The 13,190-nt window shown below is 36.1% G+C and overlaps 2 protein-coding genes across 2 annotated transcripts; both read left to right on the plus strand.

Moving 5' to 3' along the window:
• The first annotated feature begins 29 nt into the window (after positions 1-29).
• LOC138026753 (uncharacterized) lies at positions 30-4,964 on the plus strand. The gene is made up of 3 exons (XM_068874207.1): positions 30-256; positions 2,030-2,421; positions 3,267-4,964. The coding sequence occupies exons 1-3, from the start codon at positions 62-64 to the stop codon at positions 3,511-3,513; spliced, it is 834 nt and encodes a 277-aa protein (XP_068730308.1). The 5' UTR covers positions 30-61; the 3' UTR covers positions 3,514-4,964.
• A 1,719-nt stretch (positions 4,965-6,683) lies between these two features.
• Positions 6,684-13,170, plus strand: LOC138026561 (tafazzin-like). The gene is made up of 11 exons (XM_068873952.1): positions 6,684-6,839; positions 7,260-7,385; positions 8,414-8,462; positions 9,292-9,358; positions 10,126-10,144; positions 10,274-10,354; positions 10,776-10,817; positions 11,161-11,223; positions 11,407-11,459; positions 11,965-12,042; positions 12,429-13,170. The coding sequence occupies exons 1-11, from the start codon at positions 6,734-6,736 to the stop codon at positions 12,519-12,521; spliced, it is 777 nt and encodes a 258-aa protein (XP_068730053.1). The 5' UTR covers positions 6,684-6,733; the 3' UTR covers positions 12,522-13,170.
• The last annotated feature ends 20 nt before the right edge of the window (positions 13,171-13,190 follow it).

Genomic DNA, 13,190 nt, shown 5'->3' on the forward strand with positions numbered 1-13,190 from the left:
CACGTGGCAGCTTCCTTTCCAGGTCCCTGACACATGTTGCTTCGAGAAGACCCTGCTGAAAATGGCCGTTGTGTGGTGGGCATTTCACGTGTTGATGTTTTTGCTGATTTTTCCGCTAAACGGGCAGTTTCCAAAGAAAGAAAAATATCATGCTATAAAGGAGGATCTACCCTATATCAGGTGCGAAACTTGTCAAAAGGCTGTCAAATACTTGTTTGGAAAAACACAGGAAATGCGTGGCGGTGGAACGAAAAAGGTGAGACTGTCCATGCACACATGACGCTTAAATTATGCATGATTGTTAAAAAAAAACTCCTTTTAACATAATGGAACAAAACATATAACGGAATATATGATAGTAATATGCTCAAAAAGTTACTATGACGTAAGAGTTGGGCTAAATCTTTAAGTTTTGGACGTGGGATTTTGTTGATTTTCTTGAGTTTTGTATCTTTGTGTCACTTAGAATGCCTTTTTAACTTCATATTTTATGCTTATGCCTACAAGGGTTTGACTGCTTTTATCGGTAACCGGTCGTTCCGCTCCAGAGTCGATCCGCGCCACGTATTAATTGTCTAAGCACATATTTTAATGATTACCTTACCTTACTCATTTTAAAAAATTAGGGATAGGGTTGGTTAGCTATCATGTAAGGGTCGTCAGAAGACTGTGGGGCGGATCGACTCTGGGGCGGAACCGCCTGTATTCGCCTTTATTTACTAGAAGTTATGATATACTGCAATAAAATATGTTAAAATCCTTGGCCTGCTTATCTTGATAGAGTTATCAATAGTATCTAGTTAGAGTTTTTACTCCTTAAAATGCATTTTATTGGTAGTGGAGGCAGTGATCAAAGTCGCATCATTTCTCCACTAAGACATTGTGAATTAAGACTGCAAAAATCCTTTAAACGAATGAGATGAATATCTTCCAGTCTTCTTTTTTGACACAAAAACTGTTTTGATATTACTGCTTAATTATTTTTCAGTTAGGAATAGGTTGTTTATTGAACAATTTATTTCCAAGGGCCAGGAAAAAAATATATTGTTGTGCATAATTTATGTTGTTGCCTTACTGTGCACAATGAACTTTTTTGTATCTTATAAAGCATTCTTATCATTCTTAACAATTTTAAAAATTGTTCTTTGGGCTTTTTGTCTTCTTGCTTTTTTGCATCAAACCAGATTTCAAAGGCATTGCCTTTTTTATTTTTAAATTAGAGAAGAGCTTTTACAAGATATAAATAATGTAAATTATCCTGATTTATATGCCAGTATTTGTAATAAATTATTAATTTTGTTTTTTTGTTGGTTTTGCATTTTTCTTTAGAATTAATGCTCTGCGCGTTCTTCTGTTGTATGGGGGTTATCTTTCTGGTTCAAAGAACTGATGACTTAAATAATTAACCTAAATCATGATTGAGATTTCTAAGAAAAGAACTTTCTCAGCTAAGCCTAACTCATTAGTCATGAGATTACTCTTTCTTATCTTGGATAAAATATTAAACAAATATTCATTTCAACCTTTTGTTGCTTTATGATGCCATGATTTTTCATGACAAAAAAGCCCAAGCCCAAAGGCAACATTTTTATTCAACTTTTTTTACCTTAAGTTTGCTTTCAACTCCACCTATTTTTTACTATTCAAATGTTGAAAAGGGATCTTAAATTTAAATTGTCATAGGAAAAATTTAATCATTATTTTTATTCAAAGCAATGAGATATTTATGCTTTTGCCTGTATTTGGAAAATTAGGAAAGGAGAGTTTTATAATTAGAAAGAAAAATTTCTTAATTTGTTTATCTTTGCACTACTAATATTACAGACTGGTAAGAAATCAATTATTATTGGTGAGTAGATCTGATGAGCTCATTTCCATATCCATCAAAGATTCTAATCTCAGGCAATTTTGGGAAAGCCTCAAAACCTCAAAATTATTTGTGATGTTGGCATTACCAAAGCCGCTATTGTTTCCAAATGTGATGACCATTCCCTTTACTTGGAAATTTTATCTAATAATTCTGCTTTAGCTTGATGAGGACAAACTCATTGACATGGTAGAAAAGTCATGCAATCCAGACAAAGAAGAAGGAAGCTGGATTTCAAAATTTGATCTCATAGAAAAGAATGGGGAATTGAGACTCACTGAGCATGCAGATTTCGGAAAATGCCAGAGGGAATGTCAGACCATTTCGAAAGCTTGTGAAGAATCTGTGGCAGATGTGGATACAGATCTGGCAGAACTACTCTGGAAAGACAAGCTGTCATTATCAAAACTTATCAATGAAGTTTGTTACTCTATGTCAAGTGTATGTAAAGGTAGACAACCAAAGCTCAAGGCTGGAGAAAGGAAAGTGGATGAGAAATTCCAAGTTTTAACTGAAGACGAGAAAAAGGCAGATGAAATCCTGAAACAAATGAGGTAAATAAGTGCTTCTTCTTTTTCTTATGAAAGCTTCTTTCTAATAGACCAATTTGGCTAACTCAATGTTGTACCCATTTCAACTCTTTTGGGAATAAAACGTTTTGTTCCAAGTATTTCCATATCATTTAAATGTAAATGCTTCATTGTCATGCAAATTCAACACACAAAGAATCTTAACCCCGAGAGATTTGAATTGGGTACAACATTAAGTTACCTGAATGGGTCTATTGACCAGAGGGCAATGAAAACAGCATTACCATAGTTTTTCGGTTATAACGCAGAGCATTTTTTCTCAAAGAAATTATTTGTTGGCCCCAAATGTGATCTAAACTCAAGGTGCATCTTACAGCTGGAAGAGCTTAGACAGCAATGACCAGAACCGGGTTGCTGACCAGCGTTTTTTCGTTAAAACAATTGTTTGCAAGGGGTGCTCAGTCTCGCAGGCTCAGAAAACCTGGTTGTGGTCATTGTTATTTAAGGTTTTTCCTTACAGCCAAGAATCTTCTTGCAATAAAACTCGTGCAGGGATGAATCTTCAATCCTTTGCTGCCATCTTGTATGTTAAACTCGTCCCAGTCTTTCTCTTACTGCTATTCCAAAATGGTTTTTCTGTTATCCTTTCCAAAGGTTAGGTTCTAAAGTTAATTGTCATGACTAAGAATCTATCCGTAAACACTTCTTATGAATCAAACTACATGTACAAAATCATGTTTACAAATCATGTAACTACATAATAAATCAAACAATCCTTTCTCATTTCCCATAGGCCATAAATAATTTTGCATTTATGATAGCTGACCCTGTTGTTGACAAATCTTGCTTACAATTTTTTTTTGGTTCAGAGGAATTCCAGGGATGCCAGGCATGGAGATGTACTCCAGAGAAGACATAGAAAAAATGCGAGACCAGCTTGGTGCTCCACAGAAGGATGAAGAATCACAACAGGAGGAGACGCTGGACAGTGAAGGAAATCTTTTCCATGGCGAAGCAGTTAGCTTCTTTCAAATGATCATGAATGCTTTATCAAACATTTGGTCGTGGATAAAGAACATTTTAGGCTTTAAAAACAGCAACTCTCACGAATTATGACATCGAAGTCTGACTAAACACTCTAAGAACTAAGTCGTTAAGTTGATAATTTTTGTGTAAATTATTTGATCAGAATTTGATGCAACACTGATATTGTATCTAAATCACAAGATTAGGTGGTTTTCACCTGACATCATTGCCGCCATGTTGGTACACAGAACAATAGAGAAAAAGTCTTGGGAACTTGACTCTATTATTATGTAAAACATGAGCCATATTTTGCTATTGTTTTGTGCGTCAACATGGTCATCTTATCACATGATTGAAAACCATCAATATTAACACAACAGAACTAATATTTAATCGCCATCATGGCCCAAGCATAATTATTTTCTCTTCCATGCTCCCGCAATATTTGTATACATCCGCAGTGGGTATATACAATAACTGAGGGCTGTGAGTAGATCTGTGAAGTTTGAATTCAGGGCCAGCAAAAGTCATGAAAAGGTACCCCTTCGATAAACTCTGTTATTTTAATTATTATAATTAGTAAATTAATTTTCATTAATAGTGATAAAATAGTGATAGAAAAGTGGTATAGTTTGAGCAGTTTCTTTGATGGAAAACTTTCTGAGATTTCGTCAGTGTTTACGATTCCCCATCAACATTAATAACTACTTAATAACCGAGAGTGAGGTCATTACGGCAAAATCTCATACTAAGGCCTTGCCTTATTGACCGTGCGATATCGAGGTCAATATAGCTAGGCCGAGGTTTGGGATTTTTCTGTAACGATCGAACGGCCAAGGTTATTAAGTTGTTTATTTTATGGCTAACAAAACGGTTCTAAAGAAGAAACAAATAATTTGCGTAATCCATAATCAGCCCGAGGGCATTACGGGAAAATAATGCCCTACTAGCGCTTAGCTGCTCTTAGCCAATCAGAGTGCGCGTTATATCAACCAGAAACACAAGCCACATAATATAAGGGAAAATACATGAAAGACCTAATTATACGGGGGTGAAATACATTTTTAAGCTTTTTCTCTGGGGATAATAACTCTTTGTTTTTGAGTTTCACTTTGAAAAACATTTTACGTATAGCATTGAAAGATATTTCCCTTACCTTGTAATCATTTTCACACTTGCAATCTCTCCGACTTCATTTGAGTATTTATCAGAAACTGATAATAGGAAAATAAAAGAATACTCTCTTTTTAACAAGTACCTATTTTATAAGATGTTCACCTTGAGATTAACAAAAATGTTAGGAACACACCCAGGCTGGGAGTCATTTAAGAGTGTCTTTATATTGATCATTTGTTGTTTTTTTTTTTTTGTTTTGTTTTGTCAGTAGTATAAAGAAAGATAAAAGAAATATGAAGTGTAGTCTAACAGGAAAATTAACTCAAATACTTAGGGATGTTTTTTAACTTTATATTGTAACAATGTGGTTAAATTCGGTCACAGTTTTCGTCGTCGCAAAAGTAATAAAACAAGTAAAACCCCAAGTAGCGGTCAGTTCTTAAGATGTACTTTCTTTCCTCTATTCCCTCTGTAAGTTACGTTTTATGGCCTTCGTACAGGACGCACGGGCCATAAAAAGCAAAGAAAAAAGAAAAAAACACGGCTTTGTGACTTTAAAGTATGCCGACCGAGAAGACTACAGCCCTATGGCGAGAAGCCGAAGTTGGTAAGATTTGAAGTAATCTGTTCCAGGCTCTCAGGTAGTGGAGGCGAGGGCCAGTCGAGAATTGAGGGAGCCCCTCCCCCCAGACCCCGCCTGGAACAGGCTAGATTTTAAGCAACCTTAGCACTTTGAAGTGTTTTTCTCCCAAAGCAAAGGGCTTTTTGGATGATGTCTGGCTTGCGATGTCCAATCCCACTTTCCTTGAAATACTAGTTTTGGAACAGCTCACTATTATATGCTCACGTTGTCATTAAAACTTGTTTTCTTTTTCCACGTTGTTGCTTTACAGAGTACAGCAAAACTGGCAATGCACCACCACTATTGTTTTTCTTCTAACCAATCAAAATTTTAGTTTGTGACGTCATTTAATTCCCTTTCCCTCAGCCGTCGTCGTAAATTAAACTCCTTTTACCACTACAGGTACACCGTTCTATTTCTTGATAAGAACGTCTAATTTTGGGCAGAGGCTGACCGTTCGGTCATGGAAGAATGTAGGACTGGTTTTTCACGAGATTCCGAGGGGAGTTTCAATGCATCGGCTTAACAGCTTTAATCTGTGCTGAATTTGTGGTGAAAACTCACGAAATACCAGTATAGATGATTTAAAAAGTATTACATTAAAGTATTACATTATTGAAACCTTGGTTAAGGTTTGGCCCGAGGTTTGGTGTGAACGGGGCATATTTCGACTATGAGCTGAGTTCTTCATTGTATTCTGCAACTAGAAAACCACATTGTTAATATCACTGAGTTATAAAATTAAACTTCTCCAAGTGTCTGAGTTGTCCTGTTAGACTCTACACTTTTTTTATTTTTCAACTTTTACCTTTAACTTATGCTGCTAAAAAACAACAACAACAACAACAACAAAACAAAACAAATGAGATGAACGTTATTTTTAAAAAAATGACGTCCGCAGTTTGCTAGTTGTTCTAGTTGTGTGAAGACTGAACAGGATTATACGCTGGATAAATAACTCAGTATTTGGTTGACGGCCGGATAGCACTTATGGGCTCGACATCTTGTGACTCGTCACGCAATCTCTTCTGAGGAAAGATTGCGAGACGAGTCACAAGAATGTCTGCGTAGGTAGCAACTTTGAGGCAAGTGTCACACGCTGAGTACAAGTACTATCACAGGCGCCCCAAGCTCAGTGTGAGCATGGTTGACAAACTAAAAATATAAGGATTTGTATGAGAATCCCGATAAAACGCTTAATAATTTAATATATATAAAAAAAAAGCGTCGGATCTGGAAAATAGCCACACAGGAAGGAAGCTATCGACGATGACAATAAGGTTAGGCTTTTTAATTGAGATTTTTTTCTTATAATTATCTTCTTAAGCTTTTTATCGGGATTCTCATACAAATCCTTATATTTTTAGCAAGAGCCGATACAACGTAGATTTGATTTAGTGTGTAGTGATTTGATTTTTAGTGTATTTTTGTCGGCCATGCTCACACTGAGCTTGGGGTACCTGTGGTACTATCCCAATCCTGCGGGCGTTTCTCTCGGTCAGCGGAGTCCTCAATGCACGACTTTACGTTGTGTGATGTCAGTGGACTGTCGTGTCGTTGTGGGTCAAAACTATGGCAAAATGGCCCTTACAGGCCACAATCATTGAAAATATCTCGTGGAAAGTTCAGAGCGCTGTAGTTGTTGCCTTAGTTGGAATTTCTAGTAAAATATATCTAGGTACTTTTAAATATTTCTTCTTTATTGATCCTTGTTCATCTATTTTCCGCAGTACTGAAGGAAATAGATATTATCTTGAGTATCATCTTGCGCTGCATGTCCAGCTGTACATCTTCTGAGTTAGCAAATTTGATGTTATCATTTTATTTTTCTTTGGGTAAAGAAGAATTTAAAAATGATTTGGAGTGTCTCTCGATCAGTAGGAAAATTATCAGGAGTACCAGTTGCCATTGCCATACGCTGTTTGTAGTGGAATTAGTGCCGGATTTAATATCCGCTTTGGTGGCGAAACGATAGAGAAGTGATCTTGTTGAATCCGCAATCAAAGCTTATAAGAAACGAGAATCCACTCCTTTTAGGGTGCTGCTAATGTACACATGTGTGTGTCATCTGTCATGTTTTGCTATTTTTTTATTTTAGAGTGTTTTAACTTTGTGAAAAAGTACAACTTTGATATTCTCGAAAATGCTGGTGAAAGACCAGATGGAGTTCCCCTAGTTACAGTTTGCAATCATACTTCCTGTCTTGATGACCCTTGTTTGTGGGGTAAGAATGCTTTTTCAGTTTGTGGTCAGCTATGATCACTTATACCATGCTATGAAAAATACAGCCAATCAGAATGCAGGAAAGCTGTCTTTTATTTGTCAGTATTTTACTTAACCTCCCTATCAAATGTGTACCACATTTATTGTGTTGGTTGTATTTACTATGACACATGGTATGAATGGTTAATTGCAGCCCTTTCTTGTGATATACTATGAAATATAACACTGATAATTTATTTTTACTGATGCTTAGCAACTATTGAGCGTACAGCCAAGCTGCAAATTATAGCTCTTCCTTTGCTTGTATTATTCCTCTGTCTCCCTGACAAGCCAAAAAAATGCATTTGTTCCTCCTCCTATTTTTAATCATGAGCCACTAAGCTGCAAAGCCACCAAATATAGTTCCTTCTGTTAGTTTTTTATTTGTTGAGGTGGGTCAGAAAAAAAACTAGGCAACTTACAAAGCTGATGTGGACAAAACCTCTGGGAGCAGAGTGGAGAACCAACAAACTCAACCCACTTACACGTATGGTGTCGAAACCAGGGATCAATCTCGGGCCACATTGGTAAAAGGTGCATGCTCTCACCACTGCGCCAGCCCTGCTCCCCAGACTACCGGTATATATTTCTTTAATTTCTTGCATTGGAAATGTGCTACACCACTGGCTGATGACTCTCTTTTTTTTTTTTTGGGGTGGGGGGGGTGGGGATTTGCTAAGAAATGGTCATGAACTGACTCCCATGCGATATGCTTAAAATTAGGCAATGATCAGGAAATAAAATGAAACAGATCACATATTGTTAAAGCCTTTTGAGTACCGGTACTATCCTGTTCCAGCCTTTCAGGTGGTAAAGTTGATCAGCCAAGGGAGCACAGGGGGTCTAGGGCCGTAGTGTCCTGGCATGTTTGGTTCCCCCCCTTCCTTGGCTCATTTGCTTCACTCTGCCTTACTAACTGAAAGCCTGGAACAGGGCATTTGAACAGATTTATATTTAGTAACCTCCCGTTTTATTCATGTCCATGGAAAGGTCTTATGAAATCCAAGATTATCTTGAATTCAAGAAAAAAGGTCAGATGGTGGGTAGCTTGATACATGTATTACAGTGTTGGTTTTTATGTCTTCATTGTACATATATTATGGTAAATTACAATAATAGAACATTAAAGACAACAGATGCACATATGGCCAACTTCCAAGGGACCCTCGGGGGGGGACTCCCATATGAAACAGACGGGGATGCTCGTCGTCTCGCTTAGGGGAAGGGACCTTAGTATGCATAGCAGTACTTCTGTTATTTTCACTTTGCTAATCTTTTATTTACAGTTTCCTCAAATTAAGCCACAACTAACTTCATGTGACCTTATTAACTTAAATACATTTATGCTCATGTTACAAAACAAAGTAGAAGGAAAAACAAGCACAAAAGTGATGCTGATTGATGATTGCAAGGCCTTTATGAAGATCTCAAGTTTCCAGGGTATAATTTTTTATCAAATTAGTATTTTAAAAGAAGGCAGGGAATTCGGGGAGTTAGCATCAAGCACATAATTATTATGGGCTATTTCAGAAGTTAAAGTAGCCTCAGGGGTTATGCTTGCAGTACCAGTGGTTGAGGAAAATTCCTGGTCCCTAGCCTTAAGTGAACGCCCTGCACTCACAGTGTACTTTGTTTGAATTGGAGTTTTAGTGGGAATCTTATTAACTTTGTCTTCAACAGAGAGATTTATTTTCAAAATCCTAGTAATTTTTCTATGTAGACAATAGCCTCTTGAAAACATATGACAGTCTGTCTTAAATTCATTCTATAAAGAAAATTGAAAAAACAATTATTATTATAATTGCAATACAGCTATATCTAGTACCTGTATTACATTAATTGGCTACTATTTCCTATTTTGTCTTCAGGACACTTGGTGCACATGAACTGTTGTTTTCCACGCCTTTTCAGTCAGCATTTTTCAGTAGAGGAAAGGTTAGAATGACACGCAAGGTGCTCATCCTCACACTTTAAATACAAACCATGACTTCTCCCAGTTTTTTAAAGTTGTGAAGCACAAGTGATTTACCAATTGGGGGTTTCAAAAAGACAGTAAAATAATAATTATTATCCTAGGCCAGACAAAGTAATACAGTTTGTGTAATGGTGATGAAAAAGTCAGACTATTGACTGGCAAATCTATCTTGCTGGTATTGCTTGTCTCCTAATACGTGGCTCACATCAACCATGATCATGAAGTTTTTCACATTTTGATTAACATCCATCAAATGAGATCAGAATTACAGATATAAAGCTGCTCTTTACAACCTCTAATTTCAATAATAATATTGATCTGTACAGGACACAGCTCTCTCTTTTTTTAGGATTAGGCTTCATTTCTTCTGTTGTATTTTTTGTGCCTATTGTTCCGAACCAATGGTGAAAACTGACACCTGCAAAAGCTGCATCCTGACCCAAAAGTTAAATAAAGCTCATTTTTCACATATGACCTGCACTATGTACAAACATTTTGCTCTGTTCATGGCCCCAAGTTTGCCTTCTGACTAATATGTCTTGGATAGATTCTGCATATTATTAGTTAACTTGTAGAAGGCATGTTTCTCTCATTCTGGGTCAAGATTTTCTGGTGATATTGTACTTTTTCACTTCTATTGAAGATTGTTTTCTCTATCATGAATTACTGTTGAATCATTTTTTACCAAGAATAGGTTGTAACATGTTTCATTTTTTTACTTTTCCAGGTCATTCCAGTTGTCAGAGGTAACACTATTTTCATAATAATAATGATAATTATAATAATAATAATTTGAATTCAATGCCAATTGGCCTGAATGTCAGACATGATTTTGCTGAGTCATTTATAATAAAAGATGTTGGTTATGACTATAGGTGGTGGTGTTTATCAACAAGGCATGGAAACAGCACTTGAACTGCTAAACCAAGGGCAGTGGGTTCATGTCTTTCCTGAAGGTAGATTTTCCAGAACATTTGTCATGTTTGCTTTCACTGACTCTGAGTGAGAGTCTGCTGCTGCTTGCCCTTAAGAGTTTAAGCATGATTTACCTTTTACCCATACCCATCACTGATAAGGTTAAAGGGGCTCTCTACTGATAAAAAAATCCTCTGGTGTTAGAGTAAAATCTGTAAACTTGTGTCTGTTGCGGATGGGAAAGGCTTAAACCCTTTTGTCCCCAAGGGCTATCACTTTTGAACTGGCATAGTTTAAGTTTTGTACCCATTTTTGGAGCGATAGTCTTTGTCACTTGTTGTTGTTCTTGAAGGTTTCATTGAGGAATTTGCATTTGGCACAAAAAAAAAAAATTATGCTAAAACCATATCTCCAAGCTAAATTTCCGCAATACCATTGTCAAGTATCTAGTATGTTTTTCAGGAGGTGTTAATGTCCATGGTGCTATCAAGAGACTGAAATGGGGTGAGTTCTAGAAATTGGGGTTGTGTTATTAGAGTTTAGAGAACAAGAAAAATAAGGCTTTTCATTGTCAACTACAAGTAAGTAAAATTGTGTTACGTTAGACACAGTTAAATTCATGTGTCATATGCTTCGGAGGGAAAGGGTCACCAGTAATACGATTATTATGGATGCTTCAGTAGTTCAGTCCTAAACAAAATGGATGATGCTCTGGGGAATAAGTATAATGATTTGAATGATTCCCCAGAACCTCGAGATGATGTCTTTTGTTTAGGACTGAATTTTAACATATCGAAATTGGCCCATTTCAGTTTAGTTATAGTGACGAACCCTGTTTTTTCTTCAGGTGTTGGGAGGCTTATAGCAGAGGCTAAAGTCACTCCAATTGTCATACCATTTTGGCATGAAGGTGACTTTTGTTGTTTTTTACATAATTTATTCGGAAACAAAGCTGGTGGAGTAGCGAGATCATTTGTCTCCCACCAATAAAGCTGGGTGTGAAAAATTTAATGTTGCATGACCACATTATACTTTGTTGCACTTTTGTTTCTTTTGTTTGACTTATTTTTAATTTAATCGTTCTTTTATCCAGGCATGGATGATGTTTTACCAAACCATAGTCCATATATTCCAAGAATTATGAAGGTCAGATTTGATAAAGTTTTGAATTTTATCATTGAAGGCAAACTTGCATAATATTAATTTCAATAACTTTTAAACAGCCGGTTTTTTTTTAGTTTCAGTGAATGCACACTGACTACATTGTAGTCTTATCAAACATTATTCTTACTGCTACTAATTTGGTGAACCTGTACGTTTGTAAAGTTCATGAAATAATTTTGACCTTTAATAGACGTGTTGTGATTTAGGAAGATGTTACACTACTCAATGTTAAAAGAATTGTTGCAATGTTTTGATCATGCCAACAGTTTCTTCAACTAATGTCTCGCAAATTAACATGAGCCAAAAATGTTGTGAGCAGAAACTGTCATTAGGTGCATTAAATTAGTGGTGTTGAAAGGCATTGTGTGAAAAATTGTACAGTGTAGTACTGGTGCACACTGGAGTTTGGGAGTCAAGTGAATGAAGGACATTCTGCCTGCCATGTAACTTGTTATCAGAGAGACTTTTGGTTGTACTCTTTTTTCAGCGAGTGACAGTGCTTATAGGAGAACCAATGGAATTTACAGACACCATACAGGAATACCGAAAAGCAAGAAAAAGTGCAGTAAGTTGCTCAACTGAACCTGAAGTCCACATTAGAATGAAAAAAAGTAATGCTCTTTCTTCAATTTTAATCCATTTCACATTGTTGCCAAGGGTATTCAAATCTAATACTTATTAGATTTTAATACCAGTAAAACTGGACACTGGATCACAAGATGATGTGTATGTTTATGGGGTTTAGTGGAGCTCTGGGATTCAGTCAGACTTCCTATTAAGTTATGTTTTGTGAACAGTGTATAACTCCAGTGAATCTGTGGTTTTCATCTAGAGCCAGTAAGTTTTGAAAGCAAGTATACACAAGTGAAAAGGCTTCTGCTCAATTAAGGCACAAAAATAAATTTTTTATCATCCAAGGAATTTAACATTCCTTTAACCCAAATATTGCAGATGGACACAAGAAAACACATAACTGACCTGATCCAAGAGAGATTTAAGGAGTTGAAAGCTGAAGCATGCCTACTACATAGCAAATGGAGATGACTGTCAACGAACAATAATTTAATAAAGTTCCTTTTAATATGGAATTTTTCAAGCTGTAAATGATCAATGTTTCCCAAGCCTGGTAAATTTGAAATCAGCTGTGTAATACATACTAATGCAGAAGAATTCTTAAACTAAATTCACGCAATGTGCAAAGAAAGACACTCTTGTTTAATAAAAAAAAAAACAATAATAAAGTCAACAGAATCACTTATTCAAAATAGTAGAACTCTGTCATGTCCAGACAAAGTTGCTTTGGCAACCACATGCATACAACTACGACCAGCAGAAAAAAAATTAGAAGCTGTTTTTTATGTGCAAAATCTAAAACAAATTTAAAGCAAAAACGAGAACATGTACTCAAATCTGGATTAAAGTTTCCCATTGCTGAACTAAACTGAATGCATTTTACAATCATTAGTCTCTCCTCCAAACTTTAATTTATTTTACACATTGATTTGGATTGATTTGGTTAAATTTGGTGATCTGTGATCTTAGAAATATCCCCATTAAATTTGTTGTTTCCAAAACTGTTGTGAATAGTTCCAATTTAGACTTCTGTCAAACCATGCTGAAAAAGTGGAAAGCAACTCAAAACCACCAGTGTGTTGTGCTAGGGTTAAAATCACTCTTCATCAACCAAAAAAAAACCTAAAGTATCAGACTGAG

Source organism: Montipora capricornis, chromosome 12 (genome assembly GCF_036669925.1).
Source record: "Montipora capricornis isolate CH-2021 chromosome 12, ASM3666992v2, whole genome shotgun sequence".
Taxonomy (NCBI): domain Eukaryota; kingdom Metazoa; phylum Cnidaria; class Anthozoa; order Scleractinia; family Acroporidae; genus Montipora; species Montipora capricornis.